The 26,204-nt window shown below is 39.2% G+C and overlaps 1 protein-coding gene across 2 annotated transcripts; it reads left to right on the top strand.

Annotated features, from left to right (window-relative positions):
* Positions 1-1,311: 1,311 nt before the first annotated feature.
* Positions 1,312-25,979, top strand: LOC143890174 (Nuclear transport factor 2 (NTF2) family protein with RNA binding (RRM-RBD-RNP motifs) domain-containing protein). Of its 2 annotated transcripts, XM_077394750.1 has the most exons (10): positions 1,318-1,405; positions 1,527-1,665; positions 1,759-1,893; positions 16,154-16,460; positions 17,155-17,420; positions 18,226-18,421; positions 19,236-19,357; positions 19,459-19,524; positions 20,341-20,419; positions 25,442-25,979. In XM_077394750.1, the coding sequence occupies exons 2-10, from the start codon at positions 1,627-1,629 to the stop codon at positions 25,666-25,668; spliced, it is 1,437 nt and encodes a 478-aa protein (XP_077250865.1). In that variant the 5' UTR covers positions 1,318-1,405; positions 1,527-1,626; the 3' UTR covers positions 25,669-25,979. The 2 variants fall into 2 exon arrangements, with proteins under 2 accessions (XP_077250864.1, XP_077250865.1); XM_077394749.1 differs by having other exon boundaries at positions 1,312-1,665.
* Positions 25,980-26,204: the final 225 nt, after the last annotated feature.

The raw sequence follows: 26,204 nt of genomic DNA, 5'->3' as shown, positions 1-26,204 counted from the left end.
CCCGAATTCTAAAATCCGTGTATCCAAATGGCCCCTTAGACTCTGTAATTTATTTCCTATTGAATATTTTTCCAGTGAAAATATTTTTCCGTGTAACCATGTTTTAATAGTTGCGCAGTACGAACTTGTCTTTCCCCTTTTAATTGGCTTGTGAGAGCTTTTTGGGAAATGTAATAACCTTCTTATAGCTCTTTAAATGCTAAAAGACATGATGCTTTATTGAAAATATCAAAACATGGCAGAGCTGATGTCATTTCCCAAGTATTATTTTCCAACATTCTGTTTGCCCTCGATCCAACACATGTTAATGATGAATCATATCTCACCGGATAAGGTGATAGTGGAAGGAGATTCCTTGAATGTGATATAAGATGGTTGGAGGGAAGCTCGTCGTATCCTTGACGGCTTGCAAGATGGATTGACGAGTTATCGGATTGGATGGAGGGTTCATCAATCTCATTTCATCATGCAAGGAGGTCGGTTAATGGCGAGGCTGATAGGCTAGCATGGGAGAGCACTTGACACCGATTCTAATTCCCTCCAAAAAAATCGAGCCGAAACGGATTGACGAGAATCTGCGGAAGCAGCTCCTAGTCGCTCCGCAGAATCCCATTTTTTAAGGGTCGAAAAAGCCAATATGGTGAAATCAGGCTTGGTAGGTCGTGATTGCCAAACACCTTCTTTTGGATTTTTTTTTTCGTTTCTTGCATTCGTCGCACCAATGAAAGGGGAAAATCCCATTTAATAATGACTGCTGAACATACCCTTATTTTCTATCGAATATTTTTCCAGAGAAAATATTAAGGAAATGATATCAGCACAACAGTATAATATTTCATAAATTGAGTTTATAGTTAGTTTTGAAAGGTTTTATATGTAGGAAATTTATAACGTTATCTGAAGATATATTTTTCGCTCGCTTCATATGATTTCTTTGTTTTTCGTTTCCGTTTCCGTTTCCGTTTCCGTTTCCGTTTCCGTTGCAATGAACATGTCTACAATTCTTTAAAGTGGTAGTGGAAGGAGATTCCTTGAATGCAATACAAGATGGTTGGAAGGGAGCTCATCGTACGTATTTGATGTGAACAGTAGCTTATGTGTAGTTTTTGGACCGTCCATATTCCACAACAAAAAATTAATGTTATTAGATTTTAGGCAATTTAAAGCAGAGGCCTAACTAGTGGACGACTAGGATAAGTCAATGGTGGGACCCACTACAACCTTTCGGGGGAGCCACACCGTATTACAATGTGGACGCGGCCTTTCTAAAGAATCCATCTATAAATAAATACCTTCTAGTTATAAGGACTTGTTATAGAAAGTAGGCCGTTTGAGAAGATTGCCGTGAAAAGAAAATCAGTGGAGCAGAGTAGAGGAGGAAATAAGATCTTACCAAATCTACAAGGTCTCTCTTTCTCTCTCAATTTCGAATCTTCATTTCTTCCGAATTCATTACTCTCGCACGTGCTCCACCCTCTTATTAATAGAGAGAATCTCACAAATCTCTAGGGTTTTCTTTTTTCTAGTATCTAGATCTTTTAAGGCATTGCGAATCCAAGACTCGGAGTGGTGTTTTAGGGTTAGGGTTTCAAGATCGATTTCATTCTATCCTTTTCTGGAGCGATAATGGCGACTGCATTCCCAGCTCCTGTGCCTGCTATTCAGGTGATTGGATAAAGGAATAAAAAAACTATTTTTTGGAGATTTTACATTTTTTTGTTCTGACTGTGATGATTTTTTTTTTTTTTTTTTGTTTAGGTTGGAACTTATTTTGTAGGGAAATATTACCAGGTTCTTCAACAACAGCCTAATTTCGTTCATCAGTTCTACACAGACACGAGCACGATGATTCGTGTTGATGGGGACACGAGGGAGACGGCCACAGCAATGGTGGTAATGTTTTTGATCTTTTTTCATGAGCCATGTTTTTTTTTTTATAGAATTTTTTTATTATTCTTTTGGTATTCTTCAATAAATCTTTATAGATTCGTCATTGTAATTTTAGTTTCAGAATATAAGTTTAATTTGCTGTCTCTATTTGCTTGTCTTAATAAATCAAGCTTTATTATTCAGCAAGACTCGATTTGGTAGCACATGGACTTTTTTTTATCTTTTTGAATTGATAACATTAGTTAAACATCAGTTTGCACATGTACTTTTTGTAGGAGACTATGATGTAGTCTCAAACTCTCCCAATTAGATATCGTAAATTGAGGATTTGACCCCATGAAAAATGTTATCGGAATTCAGATCCATGTTACTGGGCTATGATGTTCAGACTTCAGACATCAAAGTAGATTGCTTACTGGTGCTTATTGGTTGGTGGGTTTGTGAGGTTCCCTCTGAAATATCATGCCATTTCTCTCATGGGACAGATACCCTGTTATCAACAGATATCTTGCTATCTCTTAGGATTCTGAGTTAGCTGCTTCTGCGTAGCTGTTTATAACTGTTATTGTTAGTCTTTCCATTTTCTTAGGCTAGTTTTATACTTTATTTGATGTTAAATAAGGCCAGCTAAAAAATTTGTAAAACAGCTTCTGCGTCAATTAAAGATCTGGAGAGGATCCCCTCTACTCTCGAAATAGGGCGCGCACATTATTATTATTATTTTTTGAAAGAGGTAGTCAAGTTTCATTAAAAACAAAGAAGACCGAGATGGTCAATACAAGGATGGAAAAAATAAAGCCAAAAATGAAATCTAGGACATCTCAAGGAGGAAGAGAATCAAATAAAGCCAAAGATTCCTTGGAAACTCCAACTCTAGCAAGGCTATCCGCCAATCCATTGGCGGATCGGCGCACATGTTGAAAAACTACGAAGGAATCTTTTACCCAGTCAAACATCTCGTCAAACATTCTATTAAATCTCCAAGGATGCTTTTTTATCCCATTGAACCAACGGATCACATTCAACGGATCCCCTTCCACCACCACATTACTTAGACCACCTCGTGCTAGAAGGCTCAATCTTCGATACACTTCTCTGACCTCAGCTTCTATTTTGTTTTCTTTCTGTTACTTCTCTAAAACTGCATTTCCATGTATAATATATACTAAGCCTGCTACTTTCCACTGTCATTCGTCTTTTTTCCAGGAAAAAGTTTTTTGGGAAAATTTTCCCCCACATGAAATCATGTTTGACGCTATTAATTTTGGTTTGCAGCTGGTTTAAAAATTGGATTTTCAACACTTAATTTTGTTGCCACTATTAATTTGGATCCGCACAAAATCAAATTTTAAGTTCAAAATTGAATTTGCCGCTATGAATCAGTTTTCACGATAACCAAGTTACCTGACTAATTCGGATGTTTTAATTATGAAATTGAATCGGGAGCAATTAATTCCCTTGCCAAATCCCGACAAATGAGGGTGGCCGAGTGCACGAGGCTCCCACCATTGCGGGGCCTGGGGAGGGCTAGATCTACGCAGCCTTACCCCTGCTTTGCAGAGAGGTTATTTCCGTGACTCGAACCCGTGACCACCAGGTCACAATGGAGCAACCTTACCTTTGCTCCAACGTTCTACCGTTGCCAAATCACGACAAATACTACCTAAAATACGTTCTTGATATTAATAGAAATTTGGATCTTCTACATTGCAATTTGCTAACGATTTTGTACTTTATAGTAACATCAGATTGTGTGGGCCCGAGATCACAATCGATTTAGCAAATAAATGTAAATTCCAAATCCAGAACCCATCCGTTTGGTATCCAAACTCCATTACAAACTATCCTCTTCCTAAAAAGATGGCAACCCATCTCATTCGAAGGCCCTCTCTCTTAAAATCAGCAACCTAATGCATGCAACCTTCAGTATATTTGTTTCCCCTTTCCCACACTTTCCAAACCCATTCTTAATACCGTCCATATGTATACATGACTTTACATTTTGTTGTTTCCTACCCAAATATTCTGATTCTGCTTTCCTCCTGCATTGAATTTATAAGGACCGTTTTAAGCAGCTGGGATAGAGGAGCTGCACAAACGAACCTTCCAAACATGGAAATGGTTGTTTGAACTGTCCGGCATCGATTGTGGTGAAGGCACAGTGAAGGAAGTGCTGATGGCTCTCACTAAAGAGATCAGAATTGAGTGTATTTTTTGTGTACTTCCGGCTTTGAAACCAAAATTACTGGCATTGGATTGCACACGACATTGTGCTCCATCCGGAATAAGGAAAGAAAATGCAGATTTTTGTGAAGAGTTTTGATATTCTTTGTTCGAAAATATTTATGTATTTGTGTTCTACTTTGATTCATAGTGAGGATTTGTCGTACCAAGAAGTACAATAGAAAAGCTGTGAGGATATGAAGAAATGTTTTATTTCTTAGGCCGTAGGGGATGTCAAATTTTGTCCTTTCAGCCCACTCCTAAGATATGTGTATGGTTCTCTCTCCAATGATGGGTTTGCTACCTTTTCTTCTTATTTTCTTGCTGAATTTGAATTTGGTTTTGTATATTCTTTGCTTATCCGTCATATTATGTTGCATTAATTTTTCTGTATTTCCCTTTTGAATTAATTTGTATTTTTTCAATATATTCTTTTTTAATTGATATGTTAAATGCTTAAATGAGATAGAATTATTTTGATTTTGTTTGTATTTTTTCAATATGATCTTTTTTAATTAATTTGCATCTGTGCATATATACAATAAGAATCCAATGATGGAAAAGGATGGACAAAAACAAAGGAAGATTTGTAGGAAACTGAGTGAGAAGGGGGCAAATATGGAGCTATATCTCCATTGAATTTGTTTGCAGTTTTACACCAACAAGAAGGGCCAAAATCCTAATTTCCTTCCCAAAAGAAAGAGACTGAGAGTATATATACTGAGGTGGGCAGGGCAAGTGCACGTATGTGGACAAGTGTTTTGCACGTGATGTTAGGCCCAAAGCCTATTTACAGAGGAAGACACAACCTTCTTGGAGGTTCCTAAGTTCTCCATATCTTGCCATCCAAGTTCACCATATGGTGCACAATTTAAACATTGAGTTGGGTTGTTTAGATATGTACTAGCTTTATTGGGTAACTGGGTGTAACATAATGGGCCCTGCCTTATCAAAACATGCAGTGTTAAATGGTGGGCCCAACTCTATGGGTGGGCATGGTGGAGATCGTGGGACCCACTTCATCAAAATAGGAGGTAAAATGGTGGGCCTCACCCAATGCATGAGTTTAACAGAGTTAGGGGGACCCACCCTATAACATAATGTAAAATGGTGGGCCCCACCCAATGCACTGGTTTGAGAAACATGGTGTAAAATAGTGTGAATCCACCCTATTCATGAATTTTGGTGGAGATGTAAGGGGGCGTGGTCGCCAATTCCAACTAGACTAGTCTTGATCCTTTCTGGACTCCCTCTGAATAATTTTCTAACGGATACTTGGAGCTCATCCAAATGGCCCTATTTGTAAGGGAGCTTCTACCTTGCTTGTGCCAACTTTGTGGCAGACCTGGCCAACCCCACTATATGTATGGTTTGAGTAGAGATAGTCGGCACTACCATATCAAATCATGATACATGAAATGGGCGGGGCTCATTATTTTACACCTCATGTTTTGATGGCGGGGCTCATAATTTTACTCCCATGCATAGCACGGGCCCTGAATACTAGTATTTTCTGATTTGGTGAACCGAGGATACTGGGAATCCCAACAACTGGTATAAGAGCTAGGTTGTTTTCCTACTTCTTCTTCAAGATGGCAGCCACTAAGACACTCATGTGTAGAGAGCTTGACCAGGCACTCCAGGTGATTCAGCAAACTGTGGACGGACATGGCCAGTTTCTTCGTGATCTTCAACAGTCCTTAGCTGATATCATCATCCAGTTGCAAAACATTCTCACTTCCATTCAAAACCGTCAAGCTTCTTTCCATCCAGAGCAGCTGCAATCAAATATCGGAGAACGTTGTCACAGTGAAGAGATCCACCCTCAATTAAATCAGGATGAGTCTCGCAGAAACAACCACCCATTTAATCTTGGCCTATTAAGATCGATTTGTCCAAATTTGACGGTTTATCGACTGAGTGGATTTATGTTGCGGATCAATTTCAAGCCATGCATCAGCTCTCTATGAAAACATGATGACTATAGTGGCCATTCATCTTATCGGAGATGCTATCCCTTGGTATCAATGGCTTATTAAAACAAAGGGACCCATAACATGGCCATGTTTTAGATAGTCTTTGAATACCCGCTTTGGCATAGGGGATACGGATGATCCGGGAGGTACCCTATCGCCAAACAACCACTGTCCGAGATTACCCAACTCAATTTGAACGATTAGCCAATTAGATCTCTCGTCTTCCAGAGGAATATCTCATGAGTAAATCATTTATGGATTACGAGAACTGCTGTGAAACTATTGCAACCTATCACCCTGCAAAAACATTTATTCTTGTTGTTCGCTAGGAAGAGACTTTGGAAACAAGCAAAAATTTAACCGTCATACATATGCTCGATTGCCTTTTAACCCAAACCCGTCCCATCCTACTACAGCAAACAATAATCAGCCTCTTCCACCGCCACCTCTCACAAGTGAAAAACCTCTGGTTAACAAACTTACTATGGAAACAAGCAAAATTTTTTACCATCATATATCTGCTTGAGATCCTTTTAACCCATACCCATCCCACCTTACTACACCACACAAGAATCAGCATCTCCCACCGCCACCTCACACAAATGAAAAATCTCAGGTCAACAATCTTATTACTGCAGAAATGTATGAGAGGCGTCGCAAGGGTGTCTGTTTCAATTGTGATGAAAAGTTCCGTCCAAGACATCGTTGCATGGCACAACTTGCACTCATTGATAGAGTCGATACCAAAGAGTCAGAAACTCAGAATCATCGATACGGAAGGGCATCGTGAATCTGGGGAAACTATCGAGGTTTCGGTTTTTGCCATTTCTGGCTGCAATGGACCAAGAACTATGCGAGTGCAAGGCACTCTCAAATCACAACAGATCCATGCCCTTATCGATTCTGGTAGCAACCATAACTTCATCCATTCCAATTTGGCCAGGGCTTTGGGGTTTCGCCTTGCTTCTCATTTTCCTATTCAAGTTACCATTGCTACCGGTGAACAATTATCTAGTTGTGGGTTCCTTCAACAGCTTGACTTCACGCTACAAGGCTTTAGATTCACTGTCGACTTTTATAGTTTTATTGCATTTCCTTGCGTAGTTGTGACAATTGGGTGCTCGGTTGCTTGCTTCTCTAGGAGACATTCTGTGGAACTTCAATAATACGTACATGAAATCCAAGGTCGGCCTGCATACATCCGGAGGTTTATTTCTAACCTGGTAGGACGGTGTCACCCCTTTAGCAGGCTGATGAAGAAAGGCGTGCCATTCGAGTGGGACGAAGCCTGCAAGAACGCCGTCCGTAGCATCAAGGAATACCTCCTCAAAATGTATGAGAGGCGTCGCAAGGGTCTTTGTTTCAATTGTGATGAAAAGTTCCGTCCAGGACATCGTTGCATGGCACAACTTGCACTCATTGATAGAGTCGATACGAAAGAGTCGGAATCATCGATACGGAAGGGCATTGTGAACTGGGGAAACTATCGAGGTTTCAGTTTTTGCCATTTCTGGCTGCAATGGACCAAGAACTATGCGAGTGCAAGGCACTCTCAAATCACAACAGATCCATGCCCTTATCGATTCTGGTAGCAACCATAACTTCATCCATTCCAATTTGGCCAGGGCTTTGGGGTTTCGCCTTGCTTCTCATTTTCCTATTCAAGTTACCATTGCTAACGGTGAAAAATTATCTAGTTGTGTGTTCCCTTAACAGCTTGACTTCACGCTACAAGGCTTTAGATTCACTGTCGACTTCTATAGTTTTATTGCATTTCCTTGGGTAGTTGTGACAATTGGGTGCTTAGTCGTTTGCTTCTCTAGGAGACATTCAGTGCAACTTCAATGATACGTACATGAAATTTCAGCATCAAAATACATGTACCCTTACTAATGCAGCTATGGATAATACCACAATTGTCTTGAGTCGCATGATGGTACGTGACCTACAACGGGCCCAAGTACTGATGTCGAGCTGATATCATAGTTTTCAATTTCGGCCGAAACAAAATTTACATGAAATTATTTTTTACAAGATTTTGCAAAATTTCACTGTAATTCTGACATTTTGCTGATATTCCGAAATTGTGGCAATATTCAGAATTTTCCTCCGAAATCGCCAAACTTTTAGACATTTCGGTGGAAATATTAGAAAACCAAAATTATTATCATATTTTTACATGATTTCGGCCGAAATGTCAACCAAAACTGAAATATTTCGGTCTTGGTGGTGGCCAAAACCGACACTGAAACTGAAATTTAAAACCTTGGCTCATATAATGGCCAATGCTTATTGGTTGCAACTGATATAAGCACTCTGTAAACCATACCATAAGTTTGGGTATAGCCTTTCCAACCAACCGTGCACTTGCCCTATATTGCCATCAGGTTGATGCTTGATTGCAAACACCCACAGGTAGCCAACAACCTCTATCCTTTTGGGCCTTGTTTGGATTGCAAGGAAAACATTTTTGACTGAAAAAAATTTCTTGACAAATTTCTCTCTCTGTGATTTAGAGTGAAATGAGATGATTATGTTTAATTTTGACGGATATCATCATCTGAATTCACCCAGACTTTGTTAGGGAGCTCCCTCTATTAAAAAAATAAATGGAGTTAGTTCAAGTTATCTTTTTGTGTGTAAAAAAAGTAGGAAATTTTAGTAATATTTTTCCTTTCCAAAATTTTAAAGAATTTTTTTGCAATCCACACACAGCCTTAGGTGATGATGTCAACTCCCAAGTATGAAAAGATTGCACCGCATCCATTCCCTTCCCCCTTGCTGGATGTAACATATCTTCCTGATAGGTTTTAGGAATAGACACAAAAAAGAGCTATGATTTAGTCGATGCTTTGAATTTACTGCTGACACACGTCTCCTATCTGACATGACACGGGTGTCCACACGTGTCGACACTCCTTTGGACACTTTTAAATGTATTGCCAGGAGTGTTAGAGTTAATGTGGGGGCATGTTGACACGCATTTGTGTAATAATCAATAATTTTATGTGTATGTGCGTGTCACCATTTCTAGATTTTTAGATGTTGCCATGTCAAACAACTCATATCCGCGTCAAAACTCAACACACGAATCCGTACCGAGTCTATCGACAAATTATGATTATATGTACTTTCAATTTTGGGGGTTTGCCGTGTCCGACACTCCGTGTCCACACGCGACACTCGTGTCCGTGTCCACAAATCATAGGGAAAGAGACATGAATAATAGTTGATACGATGAACACATGATCAAATGAAACGAATTGAGAGATTTAGTGTTGAGTCAAGAACGCTTACCTTATCATTTTTTTTGAATAAGGCAGTTTTTATTAAAAAACAAAACCGAGATGGTCCTGAAGAGAAACAAAGAGAAGAGAAAAATTACAATAAGTCAAGGAGGAAGATAATCAAAACACTCTAAAACTGCCCTAAAAACACCTCCCCTGGCTAGGGAATCTGCTTCAGCATTGCCTGATCTCCTAACATGGTCATACACAATTGAAGAACCCTGAACCAGATCCTCAATCTCCTCAAAAAAAGGCAAAAATCTCCAAGGAGGAATCGCTTTACGCGAAAGCTAGCGAATTACATTTAAGGAATCCCCTTCCACTATAATTTTGTCAAAAGCCGATCTATCCAAATACTTGATCCCGCTATGAACAGCTTTGACCTCTGCTTCATTTGAATCCGCTACTCCGATAGGACCCGACTAAGCCCAAAGAACTTCTCCTTTTTCATTTCTACATAAACCCCCAATTCTTGCTTCTCCAGGGTTACCAAGGGACGAACCATCGAAGTTAAGCTTCATTAGCCCCTCTGAAGGAGGATGCCAAGATTGGATGATTTTCAGTTTGCTGACCCCTTCCTTACAGATGATTGCCCATCCTTTCCAAAGGTCAAAAGCTGAAACAAAACGAAACAAAGGGAGGCTCCGAGCCCAAGATATAACAGCAGCTATCAGCTTTACATAAATCCAATAGAGAGACCTAGCCTCTCCTTCAAAGACTCGCGCATTCCTCTCTTTCCACAAGAACCACCACGTAGCCAGAAGGCACATCTTCCAGAGGATCCTGCCTTTCTTTCTCCAAGGATTCCACTCCCAACTCCTGATGAAGTCATCCATAGATTGGATGGGACCCAACAGACTCCAAAACGAGTGAAAATGAGACCCTAAATGACTCTAGCTACCTTGCAATGGATGAAAAGGTGATCTATTGATTCGCCATCAGATAATCAGAGAGGACAATGATCTACCAACCACATTCCACGCTTCCTCAAAAAATCCATTGTCTGGATACGACCACTGCAAACTGACCACCCAAAGAAAGCAACTCTTGGCGGACAATAGAACTTCCATATTGAGGAAGATAAAGGCTCCGCTATACTAAAAATCATGTGATGATAAAAAGTTTTAACTGAAAAGAAGCCAGAAGGGCTCCAAATCCATTCTCGTCTATCTGCGCCCGCTTTCTTGATGTAGCAAGCTTCTAATAGAGATAGGAATCCTTGAAGATAATTTAATTCTCTATCAAAAAATGCTCTTCTAAACTTGGGGGTCCAAACCACTTTCGCATTCACTCTTTCAAAGCAATCCTTGACCCATGCCCCTTTCTGAGACGACACCATAAATAACTCAGGAAAAAGCTCCTTGAGAGGCACAGCCGAACACCAAGGATCCAGCCAAAAACGAATCCTATCCCCCACATAGACCTTGAAACGAATGCCTTTCGAAAAAAGAACCTCCACCTTCAAAATATCCCTCCACACCGAGACACCTTTGAATTTATAATTGTCAGCAGAGCACCAGTTTCCTTTCGAGAACCCATACTTACTTCCAATAACTCTAACCCACAAAGAAGACTGTTCTTCGCCAAACCTCCAAAGCCACTTTCCCAATAGAGCCTTGTTAAAACCTTGAATCCTCCTAATACCCAATCCTCCATTTTTTATAGGGAGACAAATCGCATTCCATTTAACCAAAGGAATCCCTTTTGATGAGCCCGATCCTCCCCACAAAAATCTTCTCTGGATTTGCTCAATTCTCTGAGCTACACTCACAGGACATTTAAAAAGAGAGAAAATATATCGGAATATTTGATAAAACTGTCTTTATGAGAACCAACCTACCACCTTTGGATACCAAGTTACGCTTCCAGGTGTCCAATCTCCGCTCAATTTTGTGAATAATGGGGAGCCATAATTTTTTGTTTGGTCTTCCCACACCTAGCGGAAGGCCAAGATAAGAGGCTGGAAGAAAATCGAAGGCACAACCCAGGATACCTGCAAAGGAGGAAGCGTCACATTCGGGAACGTTGATCGCATACAGCCTGGATTTCGTAAAATTAGATCTTTGGCCCGAGACCATCTCATAACACCTTAAGATTGCTTTAAGATTTAGAATCTTGGAGACAACCGGAGGGCAAAACAGGAGAGTATCGTCCGCAAATTGAAGAATCGATACTTCTACCCTATTGTTGCCTATTAGAAACCCTCCAAAGAGACCTAACTCACTTCATTTTTTCATCAATCTGCAAAAGGATTCTGCTACTATCACAAAAAGAAATGGAGACAATGGGTCCCCCTGCCTCAAACCTCTAGTCGATTTGAAGAAACCTTTGGCAGAGCCGTTGATCAAAACAGAGAACCAAGCAGACGCTAAGCAATTTTGGATCCACCATCTCCAACGGCCACCAAAGCCCATTCGACCCAGCAGATAATCTAAAGCTCCCCAGTCCACCCTGTCATAGGCCTTCTCCATATCGATACGCTTATCATATAAGGATATGATAATCTAACTCTGTTAAATTTTTTGCCTCACTGGTTGTATTCCTGTGAGTATACACTTTAAGACGCTTGTGGGCTCAGCTAGGTATAACAAAAGAGTCATCAATAGCAACAGGTAGTGGAGTACTGACTATCTCGGTCTGGGATCTTTGGCCCTTTTCTTTGAATTTATTCATCATTAACATTTAAAAAATAGCAACTAGTAGTAGAAGAAGATATATGAGGATAAGTCTAAAAAAAAAACAAAAAATACCCAAGATAGGAGGATATGCATGAGGAAGAAAACAACTCAACATCAAGAATATCACATCCACTAGAAAAATAAGTTTTAAACAAAGTGACATCAACACTAATATACAATTTACGAGAAATTGGATCAAAGCACTTACATCCCTTATGTGTATGTGAATTTAAAAAAAGGGCGGCCCAGTGCACGGCTTTCGCCATTGCGGGGTCTGGGGAGGGCTAGATGTATGCAGCCTTACCCCTGCTTTGCAGAGAGGCTGTTTTTGTGACTCAAACACGTGATCCGAACCCGTGACCACCAGGTCACAATGGAGCAACCTTACCGTGTGCCAAGGCTCGCCCTTATGTGTATGTGAACACCTTAGACTTGAGACAATTTATCTAGAATTGGCCTCAACACTTGGGCAAAACGAACACATCCTTTTATGAGGAACATCAAACACTGCATGAAAAAAACAACGATAAGGAATCCATTCAAGACAGAGCAAGGAAGATAGCATGCAGTTAGCACAAGACCCCAATAATCTTTTGAAATGCCTATATGAGACATCATAGTTCGAGCAATTTCCAACAAATGTTTATTTTTTCTTTTAGCTACCGTGTTTTGTTGAGGAGTTTGAGCATGGAAAGTTTGATGAACAATCCCATTCTCAATACAGAAAGTAGCAAGACCATTTTTCACATGCTCTAAAGCATTGACAAAATGAAAGAAACAATGTCTTTGCCAGATTGAACTCTTATATCTTTCTTTTTCTTTTATATGATTAACTTTTATTTTCTTTATGGAATGCTTTGAAAACAAAAAAAAATCTATTTTTCTTTTAACAAGTACAACCATGTCATTCTAGAATAATCTTCCACAAAGTTAAAGTACTTAAAGCCCAAAATACTAGACACATGACAGGGATCCAAGCATCAGAGTGTACTAAAGCAAAAGGAGCCAAACTTTTGACTTGAGACTCAAACACTGACTTATGACGTTTACCAAATTCATAGGTTTCACACTCAAAAGTCAAAACTAGACACCGACTGAATAGATGATGCCACTTGTTTATTCTTCCAAGGAGAGATAACCAAGCTGAAAATGCCACTGAAGTCAACATCTGTTTCCATCAGAGTCTCGTTATGGTAGCATAAGCCCCCAAATTCAAGCCTCTTGCTAACCGTTTTCTTCGTTTTAAGATCTTGACAGACATAAGGATAAAAGATTTATGGAACATTGTAAGGCTTTTGTTAATTGACGAACTGAAAAAGGCTAACTAAAATTTAATAACATATTAGATAGATGATAGGGACATAGAAGAGGTGGCGCAGGGACCACATCATCCCCCATAATAATAGAAGTAGAACCATAAGCACAAATAACAGAAAAATGACTTACGAGCTTATATAAAAAAGAAAAAATGTAGAATTACTTGTCATATGAGTAGACACAGCTGATTCTATAATCCAAGAGGAGGATGGCAGTAAGGCAAATAATGCAGTGATACTTGAAGAATGTGCAAGAGTAGCAGTAGCAGTTAGGGCTGCAAATGAGCCGAGCCTAGCCGAGCTTTGGGGTGTTCGGGCTCGGCTCGTTTAGTTTTTATGAAGGCTCGTGTTCGGCTCGGCTCGTTTAGTTTTCGAAAAAGCTCGGCTTGGCTCGGCTCGTGAAATATTCGAGAAAGCTCGGCTTGGCTCGTTAAGTGGAACGAACCGAGCTTAAGCTCAGCTCGGCTCGTCTCAAGAATGATAAAAACATACATCTGTGGGATTTGAACCCAAGCCCCCTCTAAATCCAACGCCTTAACCACTCGGCCAAACTTTCATTTGTGATAAACAACCCACATTCTTTTATTTTATATATAAAAAGCAAACATAATCCAAGCTTTAAAGCTCGGCTCGGCTCGGCTCGTTTATGAACCGAGCCTAAAAAGCTCGCGAGCTTTTCCGAGCCGAACTATACAAAGTTCAAGTTCGGCTCGTTTATTTGGCGAGCCTAATTTTTGGGCTCGGGTTCGGTTCGTTTAGTAAACGAACGAGCCCGAGCCGAGCTTTTAACGAGCCGAACCCAAACATGTTCGCGAGCCGGCTCGGTTCATTTGCAGCCCTAGTAGCAGTAGAATACAGTTGTGTAGACCATTGTTGAACTTGCTTCAGTAACTTGTTGTACTCTTCATGGGAGACTGTATCACCACTATGTTCAAAGGCTAGTGAGTTGCTGGCCATCTAGGCATCTACAACAACCTGATCATCATACTTGGACATTGCTAAGGCCTGGTTATCTCAAATTTGTCCTAACACCTAATAATACTATGGTTGATATGACCACGACATTTGCACTGTCTTTGACTATGACTGCGTCCTCTACCACTTGATCCCTCTGAATCGTGACCGCATCCACTGGTGTCATTATCATGACCACGACCTCCACCAGGATAGGAAGAAACCATAGCTAATGCACCCTTGGAGGGAATAGATGATTTGAATGGCCAAGTAGGACCATTTACCTGCTGAAGCAGGGAGTAAACAGTGAGTAATGAAGGTATAATATCACTGGTCATTATCTACCCTCATAGTGCATGATAATCATAATGCAATCTAGATAGAAATTTGGCCACTTGAAATTCTTCTACCACATCCCTTTAAGAGTGCTATATAGTTAATGAGACCCGTCTCCTTGCTGGAAATTACAAATATTCTCATACAATTGATATATGTGAGAAATATTTGTTCTCGTGAAAATGCATCACTCATGCAAAGCTTATCATATACCCTTTGCAGTATTTTGAAAAATAATATTGGCACTTCTATGGGGTTTCATGCTGTAACAGCCACAACATCACTAGACAATTCTCGCATCCCATCATCGTAGTTGTAATCATTTTCATCAATAGTGTTAAGAGTTAGAGAAAAGAAAGAGAGAGTGAGTTAGGGATGACTCCCCCTCACTTATGTATTTGTATAAAAGGGAAAAGAGTAGAATGACTACTATGCCCTTAGGCACATACACATATATACATACACTTCTAACACTCCCCATCAAGCTGGAATCATGCATTCCTAGCTTGTTACAAATATCATTTAATTTGGCTCTACTCAAATGCTTGGTGAAAACATCAGCTAGCTGATCCGCTCATCGAGTGAAAGTAGTGTGTATTTCTTCCTTTTGAATTCACTGGCGAATGAAATGACAGTCCACCTCCATGTGCTTAGTGCACTCATGAAAGACTGGATTGGTGGCAATTTGAATAGCAGCCTTTTTGTCGCAATACAACTGAGCTGAGGATGATGAGGAGAATCCAATCTCAGATAAGACAGAACACAACCAGATAAGCTCACCACTAGTATGTGACATGGCTCGATATTCGGCTTCAATAATGAGAAAGAAGGGGTTTTGGACTTGCTAATGAGAAAGAAAATACGATTTGTAAGATTATCATCTCACAATTGCTTTATCATCTGCTAAGGCCCTATTTGTTTTGGATTTTGAGAAACGGTTGGGAGTCCAAAACTTATTATTGGACTCAAAATCAAACATAATTTGAGTTTGTTAATCAGTTTAGGAGCCATAATCGGTTCTCAAGATCCAAAACATAGAGGGCCTAAAGCATAGTCTTTCGCCATACAGATACTTTATTGCATTATATCTCAATTGAAATTTTTGTTCACCAATCACATGCTTTTTATCTTTCTCCCACAATTAGTTCGTCTGATTCTACTGGGAACTTAGTTCGGCTTCTATTTCAATGTTCTGTTGATCATTTATTATTTTTTGTTATCCGTTAGATATTGCGGTGTTAAAAACAATTACCACTTGTATCTTGATAGGCAAGCCATGGCATACAATATTCTATGTTTTTTATTTTTATTGTTTGTGAGAAAATTTTAGCTGCATAGGCTAGAGGCTGTTTCATTATAGCTTCTGGCCAAAGTCCTTTAATCTTTTTTTTTTTTTTTTAAAGTAAATTTTTTAATCTTTGATCATCTATTGTTGAGTATCAATTGACACTTTTGTATGTAGTATTGATAGTTCGGTGATTTTACTTTTGCAGCAAATTCATTCTCTGATCATGTCACTGAACTTTACTGGAATCGAGATCAAAACAGCTCATTCTCTTGATTCTTGGAATAATGGTGTTTTGGTGATGGTTTCTGGTTCTGTGGAAACCAAGGATTTCAATGGCAGGAGAAATTTTGTGCAGACCTTTTTTCTTGCTCCCCAGGAAAAAGGGTACTTTGTTCTCAATGATATGTTTCTTTTTATTGATGACCACCAGATACATCAGCATCCAGCAGCCATCTTGGCCCATGGAAATTTTGAAGCCAAGCTTAATACATCAAATCCACTTCCAGAGTCAGGTACATTGTAACTTGGGTTGAACATGGCTTTGATTCTTGTGGGTTGAACATGGCTGTGATTCTTGTAATACTTGTTGTTGATTGTCGATTAGCTCTCGACTTTTTCATTCCTTTTTTAAATTTAATAGTTTTCCTGACCAACACAAGTTGAAGCTAGCTGGGATGAATTCTTGCTTATTATGTAATTAGCTTTGGAAAAATTCTCGGCTAAAAATATAAATTTGAATTGTCGGCCAGGTCTTCCTACACTATCATCAATGATTTAACATTCTTCAACAAATTCACAGTCTCAATTGTCATCTACCCGAGCCTTTTTATCTTGATACAAAATTGCAGCAATGACTTTAAATCATGATAAATCCGATTAAAATATATAGATTAAGATTCAATACTTCAAAGTGAAGCTTTGAGAGTCGCAATATTCCCTACTAACAATTATTGTGGGGCTTCTACAAGTATGGAAGATTTTATACTCGTTTCTTATTAGTTGAGGTTGAAAGTTATAATTATGCAAAAATACTCTGTGCAAATGTAAGGAATGAGTCCAGAATATTTATTTCTCCAAAATTAAAACTATAAGTTATGCTTATTATTTTCTTTTCATGTAGTTTCCGACCAGTCATTGTTTTTTGCCCTACCAATTTGTTTGCTACTCATTTTTTTGCAACTATAAAATTAATGAGTGCTCTGACAGGTTCGGACAACATGATGGGAAGGGAAATTCAGACCAGGGATTTCGTGGCTTCAGAACATGTTGAAGAAAATGACACAGTTGACAAGTACAGTATCCCCGAGCCTCCACAGCAAGTTTCTGAAGCCGATAACATAGTAGAAGAAACTCCTGTAGAAGAGTCTACTCCTTCATTTCCGGTTACAGTGCCGACCACAGTGCAGGATCCCCCTCCTGTCCCTGTCGAGGAACCTACTGGAGAGCCTCCAAAGCAAACTTATGCCTCTATTGTATGTGTGAGACAACCAATTACTCCAAAAGCCTAAGCTGTTGGAGATGGCGTTATTTAATCTTTTATACTTTAACACTCCCCCTTGCGTGTGGCCCCTCTTTTTACGGTTGGCCTACACTTAGCACATGTGCCCCCTCTTTTTGGTTGGCCATTACATGTGAAGTTTTACTATCAAGGAGTTTTGAAACCGGGACCTTGGCCCTTGGCTCTGATACCATGTGAAACAACCATTACTCCAAAATCTTAAGCTGTTGGAGATGGCGTTATTTAATCTTTTATACTTTAACAGCTATGATTTAGCCGACACTTTGAATTTATTGTCGACACACGTGTCCTGCCGTGTCCGACACGACACGCGTGTCCACCCATGTGGACACTCCTTCGGACACTTTTAAATGTATTGCTAGGAGTGTTAGAGTTAATGTGGGCGTGTGGACACGTATTTGTGTAGTAGTCAATAATTTTATGTGTATGTGTGTCACCATTTCTAGATTTTTAGATGTTGCCTTGTCAAACAACTCATATCCGTGTTGAAACTCGACTCATGAATCCGTATGGACAAATGATGATTATATTATACTTTCTATTTTAGCCGTGTCCCCATTTCTAAATTTTGGGGGTTTGCTGTGTCCGACACTCCGTGTCAGTTGACACACGACACTCGTGTCCGTGTCCACAAATCATAGTTTAACAGCATGCACCACTCCTAAAGCGTTGTTTTTGTTGCTGTCATGTATTTTTTGCGTTTGGAACTGATTTTTCCCTTTTCAATGTTCCCATTTTTTATGTGATGAATTTGGAAGTTGCGGGTTGCGAAAGGACATTCTGGACCTTTGGTAGCTCCTCAGGCTTCTGTATACAAGAATGCGGCTCCGGTTGCTTCAGAGTGGCCTCAAGCACCCCACTCCGCTACCCAGCAGTCTTATCTTGCGTCATCAATGGGGCCCGAGAGGTCTGGTGCAGAGGCTGTTGAGGAAATTGTGACACCAGAAGAAGAAGGTAAGCTTTCCTTTTCTAGCTTTAATGTTGAAGTGGGCACCATCCCCTGAAATTGCTTCTTGAGAATACACTTTTTTATCAATGAATGGTTCAGGTTGACCCTGGTTTTCCAGATTCCAGAACCAAAACCTCCTAGGCCCATTCAGATGCATTAACATGGATTGAATTTTTTTTTTTATGTATGTCAGTTGCTCAGCCCCCATTTAAAGCAGTGATGGAGTTGTAAATGAGCCCAACCCTTTGAAGTTAGGAATATTATTAATTTATGTTTCTATAATGTCTTAAACCATGAACCATGTGTTTTGTACTTTGCGAAAAACCATAGTTCGTTTTTTGGTGAGTTAAGACTTAAAATAGAAGCACTCTTAGACACAACCAAATAATATATGTTCTGTCTGAACATGAACTCAAAACCACCCGAGTAGAAGTTGGATGTATTTTGGTGATTTGGCTGTCGCAAAATCAACAGTTTGTTGGGATTTCTCATCTAAAACCCAAAAAAAAAAAAAAAAAAAAAGTGTATCAGTTACACTTTCATGTATTAATTGTCACTTTTCACCTATCTGTCCATTAGTTTTTTTTCCTACTCTTCAAAGAATAATCTTCTTTAAAGGCAGATTTTTGTCCTGCCAAATTTTGGAAAATGGATTTTATTTTCTGCTCTATTGAAAATGTGTGAATTTTAAAGGACATCTTCCTTTTTCTTGTCAATTGAACTTGGCTTGTTTCATTGTTTTGCAGAACAAGAGCCTCCTTTTAAATCCTTGTTTTATATCAGTAATGACACTTAATTCCAATTCTCGACTCTTCTCAGGTGATGGGAGATCTGTTTATGTGAGAAACTTGCCCTCTGCTGTTTTAGCTTCTGATGTTGAACGGGAGTTCAAGAACTTCGGTCGAATTAAGCCTGACGGTGTTGTCATCAGAGACCGCAAGGTCCCTTTCTTTGGTTGCCCCTTATACTTGTGTTTTTTTTTCTACATTAAAATTATTATCTAACATTTAGCTTGTGTGCATATGGTTATGTGAATGTGCAGGATATTGGTGTGTGCTATGCTTTTATTGAATTTGAAGATGCCCCTAGTGTTCAAAATGCAGTAAAGGTTCGTTTTATGTTCAGGAATTTACAATTTGTGGTTTACGCTTACCCAAAAATGCGAATGCTTTCTTTATTTTCTCATTTTCGATTGCTTCTCTATTTCTGTCTGTTTCTTCCTTTATGTCTCTCACATGTTAAATACTTAAATATCCTATTCACGCCAATGCACTTGTATCAATAGCTTGAAAGCGCCCGATGTACAACAATTGATGGTCAAGCATCTTTCCCCTGATTGTTTGACTATTAAAAGAAACCCACACATGCAATCTACTTCATTCTTTCTTTGTTTTTTTACTAAAATGCATTCTACTTCTTGATGTAACAGAATGGCTTTTGTGGGCGTACCTAATTTTGAACCTATTGCTTGGGAGGCATCGATGTTTTAGTTTTGAGTGTAACTTAGAAAAGAAAAGGGGTGCCATCGCATCTTTGTATAAGCTTGATTCCTCTAAAATCCGGACTAAGTGGACAATCCCCTAGGGGCCTTTTGGATACGCGGATTTTAGAATCTTGGATTTCCTCAAAATTCTGGATGGTAGACGAGAGAAGGAGACCGTCCGTCGTTTTCTGATTTCTCACCCTTCTTTCCATCGACTGATAATGTAGATTGTCCCATGTTTCCAGGTTTTAGAAATCGAAGTGATTTCTAAAGCCTAGATTTTTTACTTAAACCCCCGGACAATGGATTGTAAAATCCAGAAATTTTCACCGCTTTCAAACTAAAACCTGGATTGTAAAATCCAAGTATCCAAAGCCCCCCTTAATGTAGCTAATGGTGAACTGTGGATTTTAGCTTGACCTATCTTTGTTTTATTTCTAGGCATCTCCAATATATTTCGGTGGACGCCAAGTACACATTGAGGAGCGGAGGTCCAATAGCAGCACAGCTCGAGGAGGAAGTATGTTCCCTTATCATCTTCTCTAGTTTTATTATTTTTGCTTCTATTATATTTTCAAATGCTCTAATTTGCGAACTATTGAGTTAAATGAAACAGATTTACATTCTGAATTGACCGAAATGCACTAGATTTGATTGTAGTTAATCATCTACATCTTCATCCTTTTGCTGTTTTCATAGTCTCATACAGAAACTAGCCTGCCATGCAACCAAATTTAATGTTGGAAGAATCCAAAAAAAATAAAAATGAAAAGATATGAAGGAAACATATTCTAAGAAATTATATGATGCTCGATCGGGCATGACCTTGAAAAAAGCACCACCCTTGATATTTGATCCAACAGCAGCCCCTTAAAAAGATGAAAAAGGGGGCTCCTGTTGGATCAAATATCAAGGGTGACGCTTTTTCAAAGGGCATGCCCAATCAGGCATCATATAAAAACTCACATATTCTAGCAATTAATATAATATTAAAATCAAAATTAGAATGAGAGTAATTTTTTTTATCAATGATCTGAAATTTTTTATTTCCATATACTTTTATATGAAAATCACCACACCATGGATCATGTAGCATTTGACCATATGAAGTTGTGAACTCTTTCAGAATCACTTCACAAGAATAATCCCCACCATCACCCCAGGGAAGAAGAAAATTCATTTCGTTATAGAAAAACATTTCAATTTCCAATTAGAAAAGTACATAGAACTTCTTTTTATCCTGAAACCAACCATAGCCCTTGATATTCTATACTCTTAAGAGGCTTGAAACAAATTTAGAGACTATATTTTGAATTGGAAGACACTTTTAAAACGGGATCCCTTCCCGAAAATAAAAAGGGGTAAATATGGCCGAGCGATTTTTTTTTTTTTTTTTGAAATGGCAGAGAAATTTCATTAAAGAAAAGTGGATGTGGACCGAGAAGGACCACTACAAGAGAAAAAGAAACACAAAAACAAAAAAAGAACAGAAGAAATACAGCTCTCACAGAGGAAGGAAATCAAACCACTCCAAACCCATACATCTGACCCCTCCCCTAGCCAAAGCATCTGCCTCCCCATTAGCCGATCGCCGCACACGATTGAACACTATAGCGGAGCCTGAGATTAGATCTTCTATTTCATAAAAATAGAGGAAAATCTCTATGGGGGAACCACCGCCCCCTTCAACCATCGAATCGCATTTAGTGAATCCCCCTCCACAATAGATCGATCCATACTCTCTTTATCAAGACTTTTAATGCCATAATACACCGCCTTCACTTCGGCCTCTGATGCGTCACAAGTCCCTAGAGGACCGGAATAAGCCCACACCACATTACTACAATCATCATGACACAGACCGCTAACCCCACGCGGTCCCGGGTTGCCAATACTCGAACCATCAAAGTTCATTTTGAGCATCCCAATGGGTGGAGCCTCCCACCTCTAAACAATCTGAGGCCCCCCCCTCCCTACTGAAGCAAACATCCCTCCACCCTTCCCATAAATCAAAAGGCCGATACAAAGCGGAAAGCCGAGAGACATTTTGCCCACGAAATAGAGAGAGCAATAATTTTCATGTAAAGCCAATACGGAGATTTGGCAATCCCCTCAAATACTCTAGAATTTCTTACCTTCCAAATCACCCACCATGTAGCAAGCAAGCAAATTTTCCACAACACTTTACCTTTCCTTCTCCACAGAACATGACCCCATTGAAGCAACAGGTCCGGCATAGAAAAAGGAAAGACCCAAGAGATGCCGAACCTCGGAAAGGATATGGCTCCATATTTGACGAATGAAAGAACAATGCATGAAGAGATGACTCATGGATTCCCCATCCCTCAGACAAAGAAGACAATGATCAATAAGCAACATACCACGTTTACGAAGGAAGTTAATCGTTTGAATCCGATCACGACAGGCCACCCACCCGAGCGATTTGGCAATCTTAATTTGGAGTCGAGATATGTGCCCCACTTCGTCAAAATTATAAGCACTCTCTCTCTCTGTCTCTCTCTCTTAATCTTGCATGTGGATGATGATTCTCCTGCAACAAACCCTCGTGCTTGGAGGAAACTTGATCTCGACTTTGGTCAGTCACAACCTATGCCAGGGGCGATGGCACATGAAAGGGAAGGGGGACAATTCCCCCCTTAATTTTTGGGAAAAAAAAATACCTTTATTTTTTAGAGGAATGCTAGCATCAAGTGGCTAATTAGCCGCTTGAATGTATTCTGGATATGATTGGTTACAAATTCGCCAAGCTATCATTTTTCTTGCAATAAAATCCGCCTCTTTAACTAGAGTTAAAGAAAAATCCCTAATTTGTCGCTTTCCCACTTTTATCAGTTATCTATATGCTATTTTTTCGTTCCAATAAAGAATCCATAATTAGATGGTTTTCCTCTTTAATAAGTTAGCTTTAACCCTGTTAAGGCAATTTTTTAGTTGCAATGCAGTGAGAGATTGATTGGGATAAGCTTTAACTACATCTTCGACTGAGAGAGAAGATTGGGATTATCTTTACGGGACCCACCAACATCCAAACTAACATATAGCTTCTGGCCCCTCACCATGTGTAGTATGGGATTGGATCCATTGATCTGATCGGCTCACGAGTATGGCCCATTCCCGTTGCACCCACATTGATTGGATGATCCTAGCCCCTAGATCCATTAATCGTCAATTATCTTTAATCCAAGAAAAGTTAAACCACTGAATTTTTGTAAGCCGTGTCTTACGGATGAGATATCCTTTTCACATAGGACCAAGACACCTAAGAAAGTTCAAGGGAACGACACCATCGAAGTAATTGAAATGAAAGGGAGTCGGTCTTTATTGTAGATTGTTGCAGAGGCTTAATTTTGTGTGTGGTCCCATGGATTCCCTTCCGGTACCCTCGACCGAAAAAATTACTATAATTTTTGCCCCCCTTGTGCAAAATTTTTGGCATCGCCCCTGACCTATGCTGTCATAAAATATTGCAGGAATCTCTTCAATGACAAATATTTGGAGTATGTACCTATTATTTTAAGCACCCTGTATTCTATGTCTAGAGATTTTAGAAATGTCAGTAAGATCCAACTCAAAACATATATCCATTATCTTTTATTACATGATCGTCATGGCAAGCGTCCTTTTTCTTTTCAGATATTTTAAGGTTATCATTATGATTGGGCTTGTTAAAATCTTCAGCCAGATTTTATTAATTACATTGACCATCAAGATAATGATGTCTACAAGATCTTAGTTGACTTCATTTTCATCTATATGATCTCCTTCGTATGCTTCCATTCTATTAGTTAGATCTTCTGATTCCTTCTCTTACTTTCAGATGGATATTGTCCTCCTGATTATGAAAACCTTGATCTTCATCCTCTAGAGACTGATTGAACCTCTTGCATCTTTTTTTATAATTTTCAATGTCTCCATTTGATTTTGGTTTTTTGTTTGTTGTTCGGTCATTTTCTAACTAGATTTCAACCGTTCTTTGGATATCTACACAAATCATTGTTGTGTCATATTAAATAACCTCTTGTCCCATTGAGTTTTTTTACATTCTCATGAAAGCCAATGTCGAAAATATCAATATTGATTGGCATATCAGTGATTTGCCTATGAATCTTGTGATAAAAATTCCAACAGTCCCAAAAAACAGAGCTATAGAGAAAAATTCGACCATGTAATGTTTACTTTTAGGGATTTACTAGGGACCATCGCAGAAGGCATTTCGTAGAAGGCCTGTTGCATGTCAGACCAGCCACAGAGGCTCACTTTTCAGCAGATTTTGTCATCATTCACGAGGTGGCTCGTCTGACACGCGACAGACCATCTGCAAAATGCCTTCTGCAATGGTCCTTAGCAAATCCATTAAATTTATTTTTATTAATTTTCGGCATACTTTGAGTAAAAAATATGATTTGATAATTTTAATTTGAAACTCATTAGCATTCTTATATGTCACGGAATACAGGAAAGGTGCACATTGCTGGGGTTGGATTTGTGCTTCTTCTTAATCTCTTATAGTAGATCATTCTGCATTTTTGTATAACCTACATATGGAGCATAGGTGACTTCAATTTTTAAGAAAAGTAATTCATTGTATGAGCTTGTTTTAGATCCCCTTTTTGTTGAAAATATAATTCGTGGTGCACTTGTTTCAAAATGTGAGATTTGTACAAAACTTCTCTATATGCCTAAAGCTATACCAGGTACATAGAAAGTTTTCATACCTGGTCTTGAAACTGTTCATTCCCTTGTTTTACTTCTGTAATCAATTCTGTTATTCCCATTGTTGACCACATACTGAATTAGATCTTTCTAGTGATGTATACTGTATATCCAACAACAAACTTGTGGAAAATAAAACGACATATGTCTAGTGCAAGTCGCTTTTCTGTATTCGTACTAATCCTGTAGCAGCTGACCTTAGCACTCTTCGAAGTCATTTTCTCATCTAGCTGATTACGGAATATTTTTTAGGAGCTTGTAGTCATACAACAAATCTTACATGGGCGGATATTTGAAATGAGGGCATCTTCCTGGGGTTGGGCAATAGATTTGTTCTTTTTTTCCCCCACATGAAAATCATTCTCAAGTATGTGCATGACCTATGAAATTTAGGCGACACTCCGCATGTGCTAGATAATTAGTTCAAGGTAATACCAACCCCTTTCTGGAATTTATTATATACCTTCCTGGGTTTGGGCACTTAAAAAGTCCTCTTTGGAATGTATTATAATATACATTGCTGGGCACTTGAAATGAGCAATTTCCTAGCTAGCTGGGCACTTGGTTTGTTTTTTGTCATTACTGATGCGCTTTGGAAATGTCGACAAAATGGCAAAATACTTAGCAATCAATTTCCATGGTTTAACATGATTGGAGTAGCACTACTTTGTCTAACATGGTCTGTTTTTATTCCTCTGGCCTCTGGGAAATTACTAAAAGTGCTCTTTATTTTTCACAAATGTACTATTTGAGACACATTGCCCATCTCTGATTCCATAAATCTGCCGCACTCAAAATGTTTGGACAGGAGGAAGGGGCCGAGGCAGGGGTGGTTATCAGACAGAGGCTCCTAGGGGCCGCTTTGGTGCCCGAACTTTTGGACGGGGAAGCGGACAAGACGGCAGCGACAGGGACTACAGTAACAAGCCAAGGGGAAATGGTTTCCACCAGCGGGGTCTGCGTCAAGAGAGGGGTGTCTTGGGGAACCAATTTTCATGGAATGGTCTGAACCCATCCGAAGCCTCAGATTCTTAGTTCATATCTTGAGGGAGAGCTCTAGTTTTGAGGTGCAGTACTTTCTCATTTAGTACATTTTAATTGTTTTCAGGAAATATTTATTCATAATTTTGCGGAGTCTCATTTGGCTGGTTAGCTGGTTTAGACAGGTAGCACCCCTGTTTTTGGGATGTGAATCCTTGTTTTTGGTTTTTTATTGTTATTTTTTCTCATCTATTTTGTTGTTTATTAGTGTTCTTGCATATAGTCTTGGTGCCAACGAAGTTTTTGACTTCGTTCTTGGTAATGAACAGAAGTATATCACCATAAGAGTGCTTTTGGTCCTTAAATTTTCTGTTCTTGTATGGAATAAAAAATGTGAGGTTTGTCTTAGAAACAAAATGGATATTAACAAAAAAAAAAGGAACTATGCTACCTGGTTCATCAGTTTGCGAAGACCTGGTTCAGGTTCGCAGTTCACAAGTCACATGAAACCAGTATATTAGGGTTGACTTTGTTATGCCATTCTAATTAGTACTAGTAGATTATTGATTAGTATGTATGTGGAGCAATTA

Source organism: Tasmannia lanceolata, unplaced genomic scaffold (genome assembly GCF_043159265.1).
Source record: "Tasmannia lanceolata isolate RefF3 unplaced genomic scaffold, GAP_Taslan_0.1 ptg000013l, whole genome shotgun sequence".
Lineage (NCBI taxonomy): Eukaryota > Viridiplantae > Streptophyta > Magnoliopsida > Canellales > Winteraceae > Tasmannia > Tasmannia lanceolata.
Note: the sequence above shows the minus strand (reverse complement) of the source record. Positions and strands in the feature narration are given on the sequence as shown.

Coding starts and splice junctions, on each gene's coding strand:
- LOC143890174 (XM_077394749.1), top strand. CDS start 1,627: ATGGCGACTGCATTCCCAGCTCCTGTGCCTGCTATTCAG. Junction 18,422..19,235: donor TGTGACACCAGAAGAAGAAG/GTAAGCTTTCCT, acceptor GACTCTTCTCAG/GTGATGGGAGATCTGTTTAT. Junction 20,420..25,441: donor CAGCACAGCTCGAGGAGGAA/GTATGTTCCCTT, acceptor ATGTTTGGACAG/GAGGAAGGGGCCGAGGCAGG.